Here is a 13,685-nt window from a genome sequence, read left to right on the forward strand (position 1 = left end):
TCAATCAAGTCTGGGTTTGTGTCTGTGGACCCTATGACCTGTGAGGGTTAGCAAGCACCCACTCTGCAGCATTTGTCTTTAACACAGTATGCTAATTAGAGTTTTATTTTTGAATTTTTTCATATTTTCTAAAACCAGTAAGCGAACTGGTTTTTGAGGTTTTTAAAAATTGGCTACCTCTAGTTTGTTTGTTTGTTTGTTTTGACATGTCTTCATTGAACTCAGTCCTCGGTTTCATAAGGACGCTGTCACACAAGTACATACCGTACTTAGGTGTGGTGGCACACCCCTTTAATCACAGCACTTTAGAGGCAGAAGTAGGCAGAACTCTGAGTCTTAGGTCAGCCTGGTCTACATAGCAAGCTCCAGGACAGACAGGGCTGCACAGAGACCCTGTCTGGTGGTGGTGATTGATAATGTTCTTAGATCACATTTTCTCCCTGGACTCTCCAATCTCCTCCATTAGTTCCCTAAACTCCTTTAAACAGTTCCATTTCCACATCCATGTCAAATACATGTGTGTGTGTGTGTGTGTATGTATGTCATTTTATTACTTGTATAAAACCTACCATTGACAAGTGAGGGGGAAGACACAATATCTGGTTTTCTAAGTCTGACTTAATAATCTCCAGTGGCATCTACTTTCTTTCAAGTAACACAATTCAGTTTTTGTTTTTGCTAAACCAAATTCCAGATGCATATATTTACCACATTTTCTTTATTCACTCCTCTGCTGACAGACACCTGTGTCGGTTCCATCATTTAGCTACTGTGACCAGTACTTCAGTAAAAGTCACTGTATGTTGCCTTAAAGACTATGGTAGATACCCATGAGTGATACAGCCAGGTCAGAAGTTGGTTGGATTTTTGTTTGTTTTTTGTTTTCCTTTGAGACAGGTTTCATATAGTTCAGGCTGGTTTCCAAAACCACACACAGCCAAGGCTGGCTTCAAACTCCTGATCCCCCTGCTTCTATCTCCCAAGGGATGGGATTACAGCCGTGCACCAATGCCCAGTCTCCATGATACTGAAGATCAAACTCAGGGCTTCAGGCATGCCAGGCAAGCACTCTACCAACTGAGGATGTCCTCAGCCTGACTGTCTGACCCTGAGAGATTTGCATCCCTGTGCATATGAGATGCACGAAGGTGCTCTTGGTACTGTCTCCCCATAAGGAGACATCTTGCTCCTCACAGGCCATTGTCCAGGGCCAAAGAGTTAGAACCAGGGGCCTATAGCTCAATACAGTTGTGTCTGTTTAGTATGACATGCAGCCAAATTAAACCTGTTATGGGCAAATATAAGTAACTATAGCTCAAGGAAATCTGAGCCATTTACACACTGTAATAGAGCAGCTGTTCATCTTTATTTTAAGCAGAGAGCTTCCCCAACGGCACACAATTGAACAAACTTCAGTTTTCCTGTCTGTCTCATCAAAGCTTCAGACCTCCAATGTCTAACTGTCTGGAATCATGCTGACATCTCCCTTGCCCATGTCTGTAACATCTTTACTTTATCACAGCTGGAAAGAAAATGATAGGGCCCTTTCTCCCCCTCCCCACCCCCGTTCCCTTGGTGAGGAGAATGGCAGCTTCCTTCCTGTCTTCAGTGTCACTACAATCAAAGGACTTGGCTCCCCCTGAGACAGCTTGGGGACAGAGTCAGACCAGGGTGGAGAGGAAGCAGGTCTGACACCCAGAACCCCTTTTCAGGGAGAAGGAAGATTCCAGCTTTTGCTTAGAACATACTAGGCATGATCGAGGGCCTGGAGCTCACCACATTGTAGAGGACAATGGGCCAGCATCACCCAGAAGGGACTTGGGGACACTCAGGAACAAATGACCACCAAGAAGGGCAGTGAGAAGATTTTTTCTTAGCTATGCAGAAGGCTGAGGAACAGTTGGTGGAGAGAGCTATCAAAGCCACTCATGTACCAAGACCCTGTACACTGTATGAACCCCCTCTACAGCTTCTCATGAAGTCAGGTAGGGTCAAACCAGGCGGCTCATGTGTCTTCCCACCACTGCCCATTTTTGGTTAGGCTCATGTGAGGAGGCCTGTCTTACAGGGGAGGTGAGCACTGCCTCTGTGTGTCATTTCTACCTCTGGTGGTAAGCAGCAAAAGTGCAGGTCACCTGGCAGGACCTTTTTAATGGAAGAGATATTTAGCTTAATGAGGTTTGGTAAACATAGACAAAAAATAATCAAAATACTAGTGGGTATTCTGTAGCCAGTACTATGTACAGTCACCAGATCTTGTAAAGCTGATCTTTATTGCAGTCACCACCTCAAGTTCTACTGTATGTGCAATGATTATCTCCTTTTTGGTGGCCCAGAGAATCAGCTTGGGCAAAGTTTACATGGCTGGTACGAGAAAGAGTTAGGATTTGGATATAACTCGACTATAACTCAAATTCTTAATCAGAGTCTCAATGCCTAACCTGTGTATTCTGACACTTAGCAGAGTCAACTGTGGTCCTGACAGTTTAATTTCAAACAAAGTTCCCAGGAAATAACATCAACTACCTTAAAAAAAAAAAGATGATTCGTAGACCTTCCATAGTGCCCTGAGTGGGGTCAGTCAGTTTTCCCCATGGTGAAGCCTAGATTCTAGTTCAGAGAGGAGGTCTACATGGAAAGTCTTACATGAGTTAGCAGGATTTCATGTGTGTTCTCTTCCCCCACATATATCCCCATTGCTAAAAAAGAGACCCATGAGCTGTGTTTCATCAAGCAAATTATGTTCAGTTTTCAGTATATACATGAGCCACTTATTGGGGAGATGTTCTGGGAAGTGTGTCCCTGGGGGATTTGTCAAAATAGCATCAAAGTGTGCTTAAACTAAGCTGCTAGCATGCAGTGTGACACAATTCAGGGGACCATCACTGTGTACGAGGTCCACGCCTAACCCAATTACTATTATGAACATGATACATGCTAGCATGCTTCGTGACACAATTCAAGGGATCATTACTCTGTCTGTACAAGGTCTATCCCCAACCCAAATGTTATTACAAACATGATACATGACTGTATTATGTGTGTGTGTGTGTGTGTGTGTGTGTGTGTGTGTGTGTGTGTGTGTGTACAACCTGCTGGAGTGAGTTTTTCCTTCCACCATGTGTGCACTGAGGTTTGAACTTGGGGCATTAGGTTCTGTGGCAAGTGTTTTTACTTACCCCCTAAACCATGTTGCTAGCCCTTCACATTCTTCTGTTTCTGGAAGAGTCACCACACAAAGTCTCTACTTTCTCAGCACGAGGATTATAAGGGTGACTTTACCAATGTGGTCTCTCTCAGCTCTTCTTTATTTTTATGGGATAAAATGGTGGCTGCAGAGTTTCAACTTCTATATTTCCAGCTTCTGAAACATTTCTAAAAAAACCTGGATGTTTGAGGGCATGAGGCATCTGGATGCCTGTGGGTCGTGGAGGGGTGTCACATGAGGTGGAGGAAGGGAGACTGTGTTCTTTCCCATCATGAGTGTGTGGTTTGTCTGGGGCTCACAGAGCAGGGGGAACTGTCTTTGTTCTTTTCCCTCCAGTCAAAATACCAGGCAGATGTCACCCAGCTCTGGTCCCTTCCCACAGGAACAACAATGGGAGCTAAGAACACAGTAGGTTTTCAGGGCTTCTGCTGCTCAGCAACATTGCTACATGGAAGAAACAAAAGGGAGGGAAAACCAAACTGGCATGTGAAGCCTGGTGACTGGACTTGAGCTTCCTGGATTGGGAAGGAGAAAGGAGCATTGTGCTCCTGTTTATATCTGGGACAAAGCTGGTCATACAACATGGTCCATTCTGGACACTGGCCCCAGGGTGGGCTGAGGACAGCAGAGTAGTGAGGAGCAGGTGGTTGTCACCTTAATACAGAATGGGAGGCATCATGGTCCTGTTAAGTCCCAACAGTTGCCTGTCCCTTGGACACAGTCCCTTGGACATAGCCTAGGCACATTCGTGCCTCAAGCCTGAGGACTTGCTCAGGGTCACCTAGCAAACAAGGGCTACATTTTAGGACTCCTGATTTTACAATCTTTCTCTGTCATTGGTCTGGCTGACATAGAAGGAAATATGTCTAGCTGCTCTGAGAAGTCCCCTGCTTCTCAGGATGAGGTGGACAGAAGCTATGAAGCAGTCCATGCTTAGCACGAGATGTAGCTATGCTCCAGCCAGAGATGGACAGTAGCCTTAAGTTGGCACCCACTAGGAAGCCAGACAGGCCGTGGCACAACTTGGGCAGGAGAGTGGGTCTACCTACCCATGGAAGATCCAGGTGCTGCACTCATCAGCCTTGGTAATGTAGTTCTCAGGAAGCAGCCCAGAGCAGCCGGTGGTCAGTGAGGTGCCGTAAATCCAGCCCTCACTGGTGCTGGTCTGTTCCATGGGAGACATGAAGATGAAGTCCCCAGGAACCAACTCCAGCTCATCATCGTTCTGAGGGGAATAGGGGTAGATCACCTGTAACGTCTGCAAAAAGGAGAGGACACATGAGACTCATCGACCATCCTCTTGAACATCTCAGGTACTAGACCATACTCTATGTATGCAATAGCAAGTGTGCTGCATACAGGGGCACCTGGGTCACAGGCTCTTGGCAGACCTGGTTCCTGATCAGAGAGCACTTCTTCTCTTGCCAGCGTTTTATGGTGCTGCACAACCTTCCAGACCCTCCAGTCATGCTTTCACATCCTGTCAGCACTCAGAAATGAGTTTCAGGGGCTCATCAGAAACCTGGAAGGTTTTGCCAGGCAACTGCTAGATATATAGACGTTCATTGTCCCTGCTCTATCTGCTGTAGCAGGTACTAGGCAGATGAGAATTGTGCAAAGCAACTTGTCTTCTACAGGCTCACGGATGGGCCAGATGGGGAGTTACTTCTATTGGGATGGGAATAAAGCATGGCATTTATTTATTTATTTATTTATTTATTTATTTATTTATTTAGTGTGTGTACGTGTGTGTGTGTGTGTGTGTGTGTTTGTGTGTGTGTGTGTTTGTGTGTGTGTATACCATGTCCATGCATGCAGGAGTCCTTGAAGGCCAGAAGAGGTCATCAGATCCCCTGGAACTGGAGTTCCTGTGTTGTGAGCTGCCATGTGGTACTGGGAACCACTCAGGTCTTCTGCCAGAGCAGTAAATGCTTTCAGCCACTTAGGAAGGATGGCCCATTCTATGTGACTCATCTGATGGAACAAAACACAGTCTACACCTTCAAGGCTCTTTCTCCAAGCCTACAATTGTATCAAAGACTTTGAAAGAAAGCTCTTTCTCCTAGATATCAGTGTCTGTGTATGGGGTGGGGGTAAACAGCTTCCACCAGAGCAGATGGAAGCCACATGTCTTTTCTCTGAGCTCAGAATAGGCATGCAGGGCAGACATGAGGCCAGGCCATGTGGCTGATTTATCCTACGTGGTGTGTGTGTGTGTGTGTGTGTGTGTGTGTGTGTGTGTGTGTGTGTGTGTGTGTTTCCTTTCTTGGTGTATATATGAGCATCATAACCCTAGACTTTTTTTTTAACTTTAGACGTTTGCTTTGTATTTTTTATTATGAGCAAGAGACCTCAATAGGAAGGAAAATTATATCCTATTTTGTTTCCAGACAGTGAGAAAGGTAGAGGAGGCTTTCACAGTCTTCCCTACGGTCCTAGAGCTGAAGGTGACAGGCTACTGGTTCTCATCTTAGTTTTAAGCTTTAGACTCCACCAATACTTAGACTACAAAAGTTAAATGTGGTGCCCTAAGAAAATTCTGGAAGACAGAGGCACAGGTACTTCTGGTGGCCCAGGGCTCCTGGTTCCTGACTGATGGCATTCTCTGCAGTTAATCCTGACCCTGGGGCCTGAGGCCAGCACTGGGTGGACCTGTGCACTAGCCAGCTGGTGATGTCAGGGTGAGCCACCAAAACATGTTATAAAGAAAGGGCTCTGCTGCGTGTGGTGGGAAACAGCTGTTATCTTAGCACTTGGGAAGCTGAGAGGGAGGATCACCTTGAGTTTGAGGTTAGCCTGGTCTATATAATGAGTCTAGGCAAGCTGGGGCTACAGAGTGAATCCTTAACCTCAAAAGAAAACAAAATAAAATAGCAAACCAAACCAAATAAACCATTTTCTCCTGGAAATTTCCGAGGAAAAGAGCTTGGAAAATGGCTTCTCTCAGAGAATGAAGCTGATAATGAGTTGATTTTTTGTCTCCCTGGCTTTTCTAATTAGGGTGTGTGCCTTCTGTTTCTAATTCTCCAGTTATCTTTCAGTTGCTTGTTGGTCTGTCTGTCCTCTGATCACCTCCTTTCTCCCTCTCTTGTCCTTCTCTGATCATCATGCAAGCCAAGGGCTCTGCTGAGTTGATTTAGACATTGTTTTAGAAGACAAAACATTACTCACTAGAAACCTCTTTTACAATAAGTTCTGGGTGGTCAGGTGATGACACAGGGGAAGAGAGCACTGCTGTTCCCGGAACAGGATGCAGTCAAAACCCTCTCAGCTAACCGAACATAGCTTAGTTTTGGCTCACAATACCTCTGGCCTGGAAGTTCAGCTTTCCCTTTGAAGAGCTCAGAGAAGTACTCCTTAATGGTGAACATCCACCTCAGATATCCCTGGGGACATCAAGGTGCAAGGAGGCCTGGAGACAATAGATCCTAGGCATACCTTAGAGGGACAGTAAGTAACTTTGATTGACTGAATTTATAACTAAAAAAATCAAGGGAGTTCATCAAATCTAACATTATAACTGGAGGCCGGGGTGTCACTTAGTTGTGGAGTGGGTGCTCAGCTGCTCTGGGCTTGGGGTACAAACCCCAGCACCAATAAACAAACGAATAATAATCCAGACCCAAGTACTCTCTGCTACTTTCCACCCCAAAAGTAGACACAGCCCAAATCCGAAAGTCATGAGACCTGGGACTAACTTGCAGGCATTGTGCTATTTCATTGTTTTATGTTTTGTGTCTTTCTAAGAATTCTTGAGAGATGGCTCTGCAGTTACCAGAATGTGCTGCTCAGCCAGAGGACATGGATTCAGTTCCCAGAACTCACATAGTAGTTCACAACCATTGGTAACTCCAATTCTGGGGGATCTGACATCCTTTTCTGGCCTCTATGGGCAATGCACACACATGGTACAAAGACACACACACAGGCAAAAAACCCAGATATATATATAAAATAAAAACAATAAATGTTAAAAAAATTTTGTGCCAAGCTTAGTTTTTTTCCTCCCTCAATATTCCACAGAGACCAAACACAGTGACAGCTGACGGAAGAGAAGCTGTAGGTATGTGATTTCTTTGTTGTACCTGCCCTGTACTAGCTGTTATGGTAGCTTTCCATACGTTCCCCATATCCTTGCAACAGCCTAGGAAAGATCTCCACCTTAGAGAAGAGAAAAGAACTGGAAAAAAGATACACTTTATGTGTGCACATATTGGTGTGTGTAGGTCAGAGGTCAATGTCGAGTGTTTTTCCAATTACCTCATACTTCATTTTAATTGTGTGTGTGCGTGCGTGCGTGCCACGTGTGTAGTGTCCTCGGGGACCAGAAGGGTTGCGAACCCTGACATGGGTGCTGGGAACTGAATTTGGGTCCTCTGGAATACAAGTAACTGCTGAGCCATCTCTCCATCCCCATCCTACCTTCTATTTTGAGACAAGGTCTCTTATGGAACCAGGAGCTTCCTGGTTTGACTAGATTGGCTATGCAGCAAACTCCAGGGATCCTCCTGTCTGTGCCTCAGCAACACTAAGATTACAGGTACACGCCCCAGGACATGCTCTGTTTTCCTTATGTGAATGCTGGGGTATTGAATCCTGCCCTTTAGAGCCATCTCCCCAGCCTGTTTTTGTTTGTTGTTTTGCTTTTCAGTTGGTTGGTTGGACTTTTTGTTGTTGTTGTTTGTTTTGTTTTAGTCAAGGACTCCTGCAGCCCAGGCTGGCCCTAAATTCACTCTGTAGCGGAGGAAGGCCTTTAATTTCTAGTCCTCCTGCCTCTGGGATTACAGGTGTGTACCACCACACCCAGTTTTATGCGGCTCTGGGAACTGAATCCACACGGATCATGCATTTCAGGCAAGCACTCTACAAACTGAGCTACATTCCTAGCCTGTGAATTACAGAAATTGTCAACGTGAATCTAACGACTGCTAAAATGAGCCATCCAGGATGGAAGCAGGAGCTGGGGGCTCCGAAATGCCTACTTTCTGTGGAACTCTGTCCTACATTTCTGTGGCTGGTCACTCAAAGCACTGCAGCACAATGTCATCATGAACACAGAAGGGCTGTGAGCTACAATCGGGCATCGGAGTTTGTGCCTGAGAATGTGAAACAGTAGAGGATAACACCTTACAGTATCCAAAGCATCACTGAACCTTTGAGCCTTGCTCTGTGTCCTTGCCTAAGTCAGTCTCCTTCTCCGGTGGTCCATTCCCTGGTTAGAACACTCTATCAAGCCTCCCTCCTGGGGACAGGATGAAGGAGGAGGGTGGGAGTATCACATACCCAAGGGGCTCTGGAAGTGCAGAAGACCCCAGAGGGAACCTAGAGGGGAAGTGGGAACCTTATCAGAAGAAATCGTAATAACTGAGCTTTCACAAATAAGAGATAAAGGGGCTGTTATTTTTAGAAAAGAATTCACGTGGGCATTTGCAGCCTCCTTCCTGCTGCACAGACTGAACAGAATGTGGGTCATGAAGAAAAGCGGTTACCCTTGGAGTTAACTGGCGGGCAGTGTTCATTAGAGGACAAGCCCTGTGGAATTCCACAGCCACCTTCTCCTCTCACAAAGGTGACCTCTCCAAGGCCTGGCACAATCCCCCCCTCGACCTTTTTATTCTGCCTATCCTTGGAAAAGAGTCCGATGAGACACACCTCTCTCTAGTATCCTTCAGGGCTCATTCTAGGTGGTTCCAGGAGATGATAAAATTCTTAAGATCCCATTTAGTCATCTTAGTCTGTCTCAGGAGAAACCAACATCCAAAGACTGAAGGATGATCTCATCAGGAAGGTCAGGCCAAGCTCGCCCTGGACACTCTGAAAGCGCCATATCTTGCCCAAAGCTTTGGTCCGTAGACTGGCTCTTAACGCTTCCCAAACAACAAGGTTGCCTGGGCACAGAAAGAGGTCCTGTTTGCTTCTGTTCTTTATTTTTTTTTTCATGTTAGCACAAAAGAATTGCCAAAAGGTCGTATATGATAACACAATAACAACAACAGCCTTGTTGTTGAAAAATTGGGGAACATGTAACTATTGCTTAATAAATGTAATTAAATTAGAAGAAAAATTTTCAACTAGCTACAGCAGTTCTCCACTAACCACGGGGTTCATTCCAAAACCCAAAGTGTAGGCCTGAAATTGCAGATAGCACCAGACATGTTCTCTGTGTTGTGTAAGCATATACTCGGTATTTTTTTCTATTTATAGCTATGGCCAAATTTAATTTATAGATGAGGACAATAACCAGTAATAAAAAAAGAGAAGTTCTAGGGGCTGGAGAGATGGCTCAGAGGTTAAGAGCACTGACTGCCCTTCCAGAGGTCCTGAGTTCAATTCCCAGCAACCACATGGTGGCTCACAACCATCTGTAATGGGATCCGGTGCCCTCTTCTGGCCTACAGGCATACATGAAGACAGAACACTGTATACACAATAAATAAATATATATAAAAAAGATTTTTTAAAAAGAGAAGTTGTAATAATACACTGTAATGAACTTTATCTAAAGGCTATGAATTTGTGTGTGTGTTTACATTGTGTATATAGTATATGTACCAGTGTATGTGTGCAAGTGTATGCCCTGAATGCTCGTACCCGTGTGTGTGCACGTGTAGAGTCCAGAGAAAGAGGCTGGATGTCTTCTTCTAGTGCTCTCCTTTTATTCCCTTGAGACAGGGTCTCTTACTGATCCTGAAGCTCATCATTTCATGTACACCAGCTCCACGGATTCATCTGTCTGCCTTTCAACACTGAGCTCACAGGCACATGGAGCATGTCCTGCTTTTTCATGAGTGTTGGGGACCTGAACTCAGGGCTTCGTGCTTGCAGAGCAAGTGTTCCTACCCACTGGGCCATCTCCCGAGCTCTTCATGAAACAATAGCTTCTGGTAACTGAAACCACAGCTGAAAGGGAAACAGCAGACACATGGGACTACTGTGTGTGGCCTTTCTTTAGAAGGATCATCCATCTTTGTTGATCAGAAGGTCTAGGCTCTGCTTGCTGCCTGGCCTTCAACTAATCTGCTTTGTGCTCGTGTGTGTGTGTGTGTGTGTGTGTGTGTGTGTGTGTGTGTGTGTACGTGCACTAGAGGTCAGAGGACAACCTGAAACACTCTGTTCTCCCCTTCTATCATGTGGGTTCCAGGAATCAAATTCAGGCTGTCAGATTTGATAGCAAGTACCCTCACTGGCTGAGCCATCTTACTGGCTCTTAAAACTCCTTGAGTGCAGAATTTTTAAAAATTCTGTATGTTCAACAGTCCCTGAATGTTCTAGGTATCAGCATATCATTAAATACCTATGGATTTTGCTTTTGTAGGTTTTATATTTTGGTTTGTTTTTTGTATCTATGTGTTCAACTCACCTCAGGTCAGGATAATGCCCTTTTCAACATCAAAAGTTTACATAAATATATTAACTTTTCACTAATATATTTTCTGTCTATCCTCCATTTTATTTCTATGTCCCTCCAGTCAGGCTGACAGGGCAGACAGAACATGGGGATGTTATCTAAATGAACCATGCCACACATGCTAAGCCTCTCAGGGAGTCTCTAGAAACTCAATAAAATCTGGAGCCCCCTGACTCCTGGCCAAGTGCTCACTCACTCCCCTGTGGTCCCCCTCTTTCTGTGCTGCTTGATAACTCCCCATTGGTCCCCATTGCCCTGTGTCTTGCTGTCATTTCCCTTTGGTCTCCATCACCCTGTGTTACGAGTAGCAAGAGCTCCTTGTTCGTAAGGCATCCCGAAGCCTGGAAATATGCAGGATTACAGGGAAACATTACCTCGTGGTTAGCAAACCGGATATCCCGAGAGAATATGGTGGCCACCCAGTCACACCCTAGCTTGACGTCGATGTTCTGGGCGAGTTTCTCTAGAGTGGGTAGGTGACTGGCTTGGAAGTGGTATGCCAGGGTCACATGTAGCTGTTTCTTATGAGGCTCCACGTGAACTTCTGGAAAAAGGAAGGTAGTGTTTGGGGATTAGAACGAAGACAATATAGCAATGGAGGAGACAGAAGAAAGGGCACAGAAAGGTGCCCTGAGATGCCCTGTTCTCCAAGTGACAAAGAAGGGAGACTCTGGAGGGGCAGCAGAGAATTAAAGGAGTGGATCCCAGACCCCGAATCAACCCATTGTTCCAGAGATAAAAAGCCACACAACAGATGGCTTTTCTGCAGGAGCCGTGGATGGGCTCTGGTTAATCTTTTTGGATGACTTCTCCTGACAGGTCCAGGGTTCATCATCAGCCCCACCATTCAGATGAAGCAAACAGAGACCTAAAGGGCAACATGATTGATGTGGAAATCCAAAGCGGGCTTTATAACGGTGTGACTGCTGGAGCTATGTTGTCTTATCTGGGACCAGGTTTCCTGGATTCTGGGGAAATGAGGAGGGTGGAGGCAACACTTGAAGTATACAGTAGGTTCCCCCCAAACACTTATGTGAATAGTTATTTGTGGGAAGCTGTTCTTGCAGTACAGAATGTTGTGGCCTCCCCTGCTTTTATCCACAAGATGCCAGGAGAATTCCCAAGGTCACAGCAACCCAAAAGAACTCTCCACATCGGCAAATGTTCCCTCAGGGTGACATTGCTCTGGGTTGGGGTCATTTGAAGTATGCATACCATTATTCTAAAATGTTAAAAATAAAGCAGAACCAACCTACCAATATGAGGGATGAGTTTCATCTCCTCTTTGTATGTTACATAAGGAAGAACTGTCTGCTTCCCAGGTGAGAACAGTGAAGAACACGCAACAAGAAGAAATTAAGGGACTATAGAGCAGGAAGCTGATCTTTTGGGTTTTGGCCTTTTACTACAGGGTGTTTCTGTGGAGTGAGACCACAAGACGGGTGTTGTATGTTTCCACTATTCACAGTCTGGGACTTCAGTACTTGCTGATGAAATGAATGCACATGGGTGAGTCTTCTTGAGCCACCAAGAATGAAGAATGACACTAAATATACTTTCTGGAGGAATCTGGGTGAACCAGTAATTCTCGACTACTCAGGCTTGAGTTCTAGGGCAAAGACATAATGACCTACTTTCCACAAAGCTAGACCAGCTGTGTCAGGGCCATGCAGTTCTGAAGTTCACCACCAGGGGGCACCACAGAAACAGAGCCATGAAACCACCAAGTTCTTAGTGATCATAGATTCTTGGAGGGGCACTAGCAGTCTCATTTCCACATGGAAAACGAGTTCTTTGACTGTCTCTTATCACATGTGCACTTTAAGAATGGGCCACAGTCCCGCTCCTCTGATTTGTAAAGGATGTGGGGCTTTTGGTGGTTCTTGTAGTGATTTAGTAGGCTGACAACAGCTAGTAGGATTAAGAAAAAAATTCCTTAAGGACAATAGATAAGAAGACAAGTGATTTTTCTCTTTGCCATTCTATCTCTTTGAAATGTTTCATCTCTCCATTGAATTTAGTAAACCCATGGCTGGTCTCTGGGAGAAAGGGGCTCTCAGAAGGGGGTCCCAAGCCACAGGGAATGTCTTAGGGACCCACAGTCCTTCTGAGGGTAGACATGCCCTGTACCAGCAGCTCTGCGGTTGCTTCTGATTACACTCTTCCTAGAGCCCAAGCTATATGTGGGGTCTTCTCTGAAGAAATGACACACAAGCAATATAAACAGCATTGAGGACTGACACCCTACAGTAAGGTACCACTGAAGGATAGGAGACAAAGGAGTAAATAGGTTCTGTGGCTTGGATCAGAGTCATCCCTAAATGTAAGGCTGGGGTGTTATGGATGCCCCCCAGCTTCTTATTCAGCACTTGGATTCAGGGGCTGGGGATGTAGCTCAACTGAGAGAGCATGCATGAAACCCTGGATTCTATCCCCAGGACTAGGTAAAACCAGATGTGGTGGTGCACAGCTGGAATCCCCGCACCCAGGAGCCAGACACGGGAGGATTAGAAATTCATGGTCCAGCCTTAGTTACATATCAAGTTTGAGGCCAGCCTGGGCTACACGAGACCCTATCTCAAAATAAACTGTATAGTAGAGTGATCCACTGAACCAACACTCTTTAGCTTGATGACTGTTTTTTCATGATTTACTATAAAGTGGTTCCACACCACTATGCCCTGTGCTACAGGACGGACGGTCAGACCCAGACAAAAGCACTCATGGTTGGGAGCTTAGAGGATGAAAGGGAGTTCTCTTAGATCTGGACTGGAGGAGATGGAGACACTACAAAGGGTGACATTTATAGTTCAGTGGGAACAGTTAAGTCCCTGGGAGGCATAGAGCAAGTCATGGGCAGGCTCTTGAGTAGGTTAGCAGGACAGAAAGAAGCCTAACATTTCACAAGGGATGTGGTGTGTGCTTCGCCACAGGGGTCCATTTCCACATGATCCTCCACCTCCGGGCTCCAGCCCTCTTCTCTGCAGAAGTTACCATCTGACCTTCAAAGTCTCCAATTGTCATGCGTGGAAGGCTTGGTCACCAACCTGTGGTACCATAGCGAGGAGG

The 13,685-nt window shown here is 45.6% G+C and overlaps 1 protein-coding gene across 4 annotated transcripts in view; it reads right to left on the reverse strand.

Moving 5' to 3' along the window:
* The window catches only part of LOC103158664 (ubiquitin-associated and SH3 domain-containing protein B), a 139,464-nt gene that overhangs the window by 19,809 nt on the left and 105,970 nt on the right, over positions 1-13,685 (reverse strand). For all 4 annotated transcript variants that reach the window (XM_027411873.2, XM_027411872.2, XM_027411874.2 and 1 more), the window contains 2 exons: positions 10,991-11,160; positions 4,258-4,466 (listed from right to left, as the gene is read on the reverse strand). In XM_027411873.2, coding sequence (XP_027267674.1) covers positions 4,258-4,466; positions 10,991-11,160 — 379 coding nt within the window. The remainder of the gene's footprint in view (positions 1-4,257; positions 4,467-10,990; positions 11,161-13,685) is intronic.

The sequence above is a fragment of the Cricetulus griseus genome, chromosome 4 (assembly GCF_003668045.3).
Source record: "Cricetulus griseus strain 17A/GY chromosome 4, alternate assembly CriGri-PICRH-1.0, whole genome shotgun sequence".
NCBI classification, from domain to species: Eukaryota; Metazoa; Chordata; class Mammalia; order Rodentia; family Cricetidae; genus Cricetulus; species Cricetulus griseus.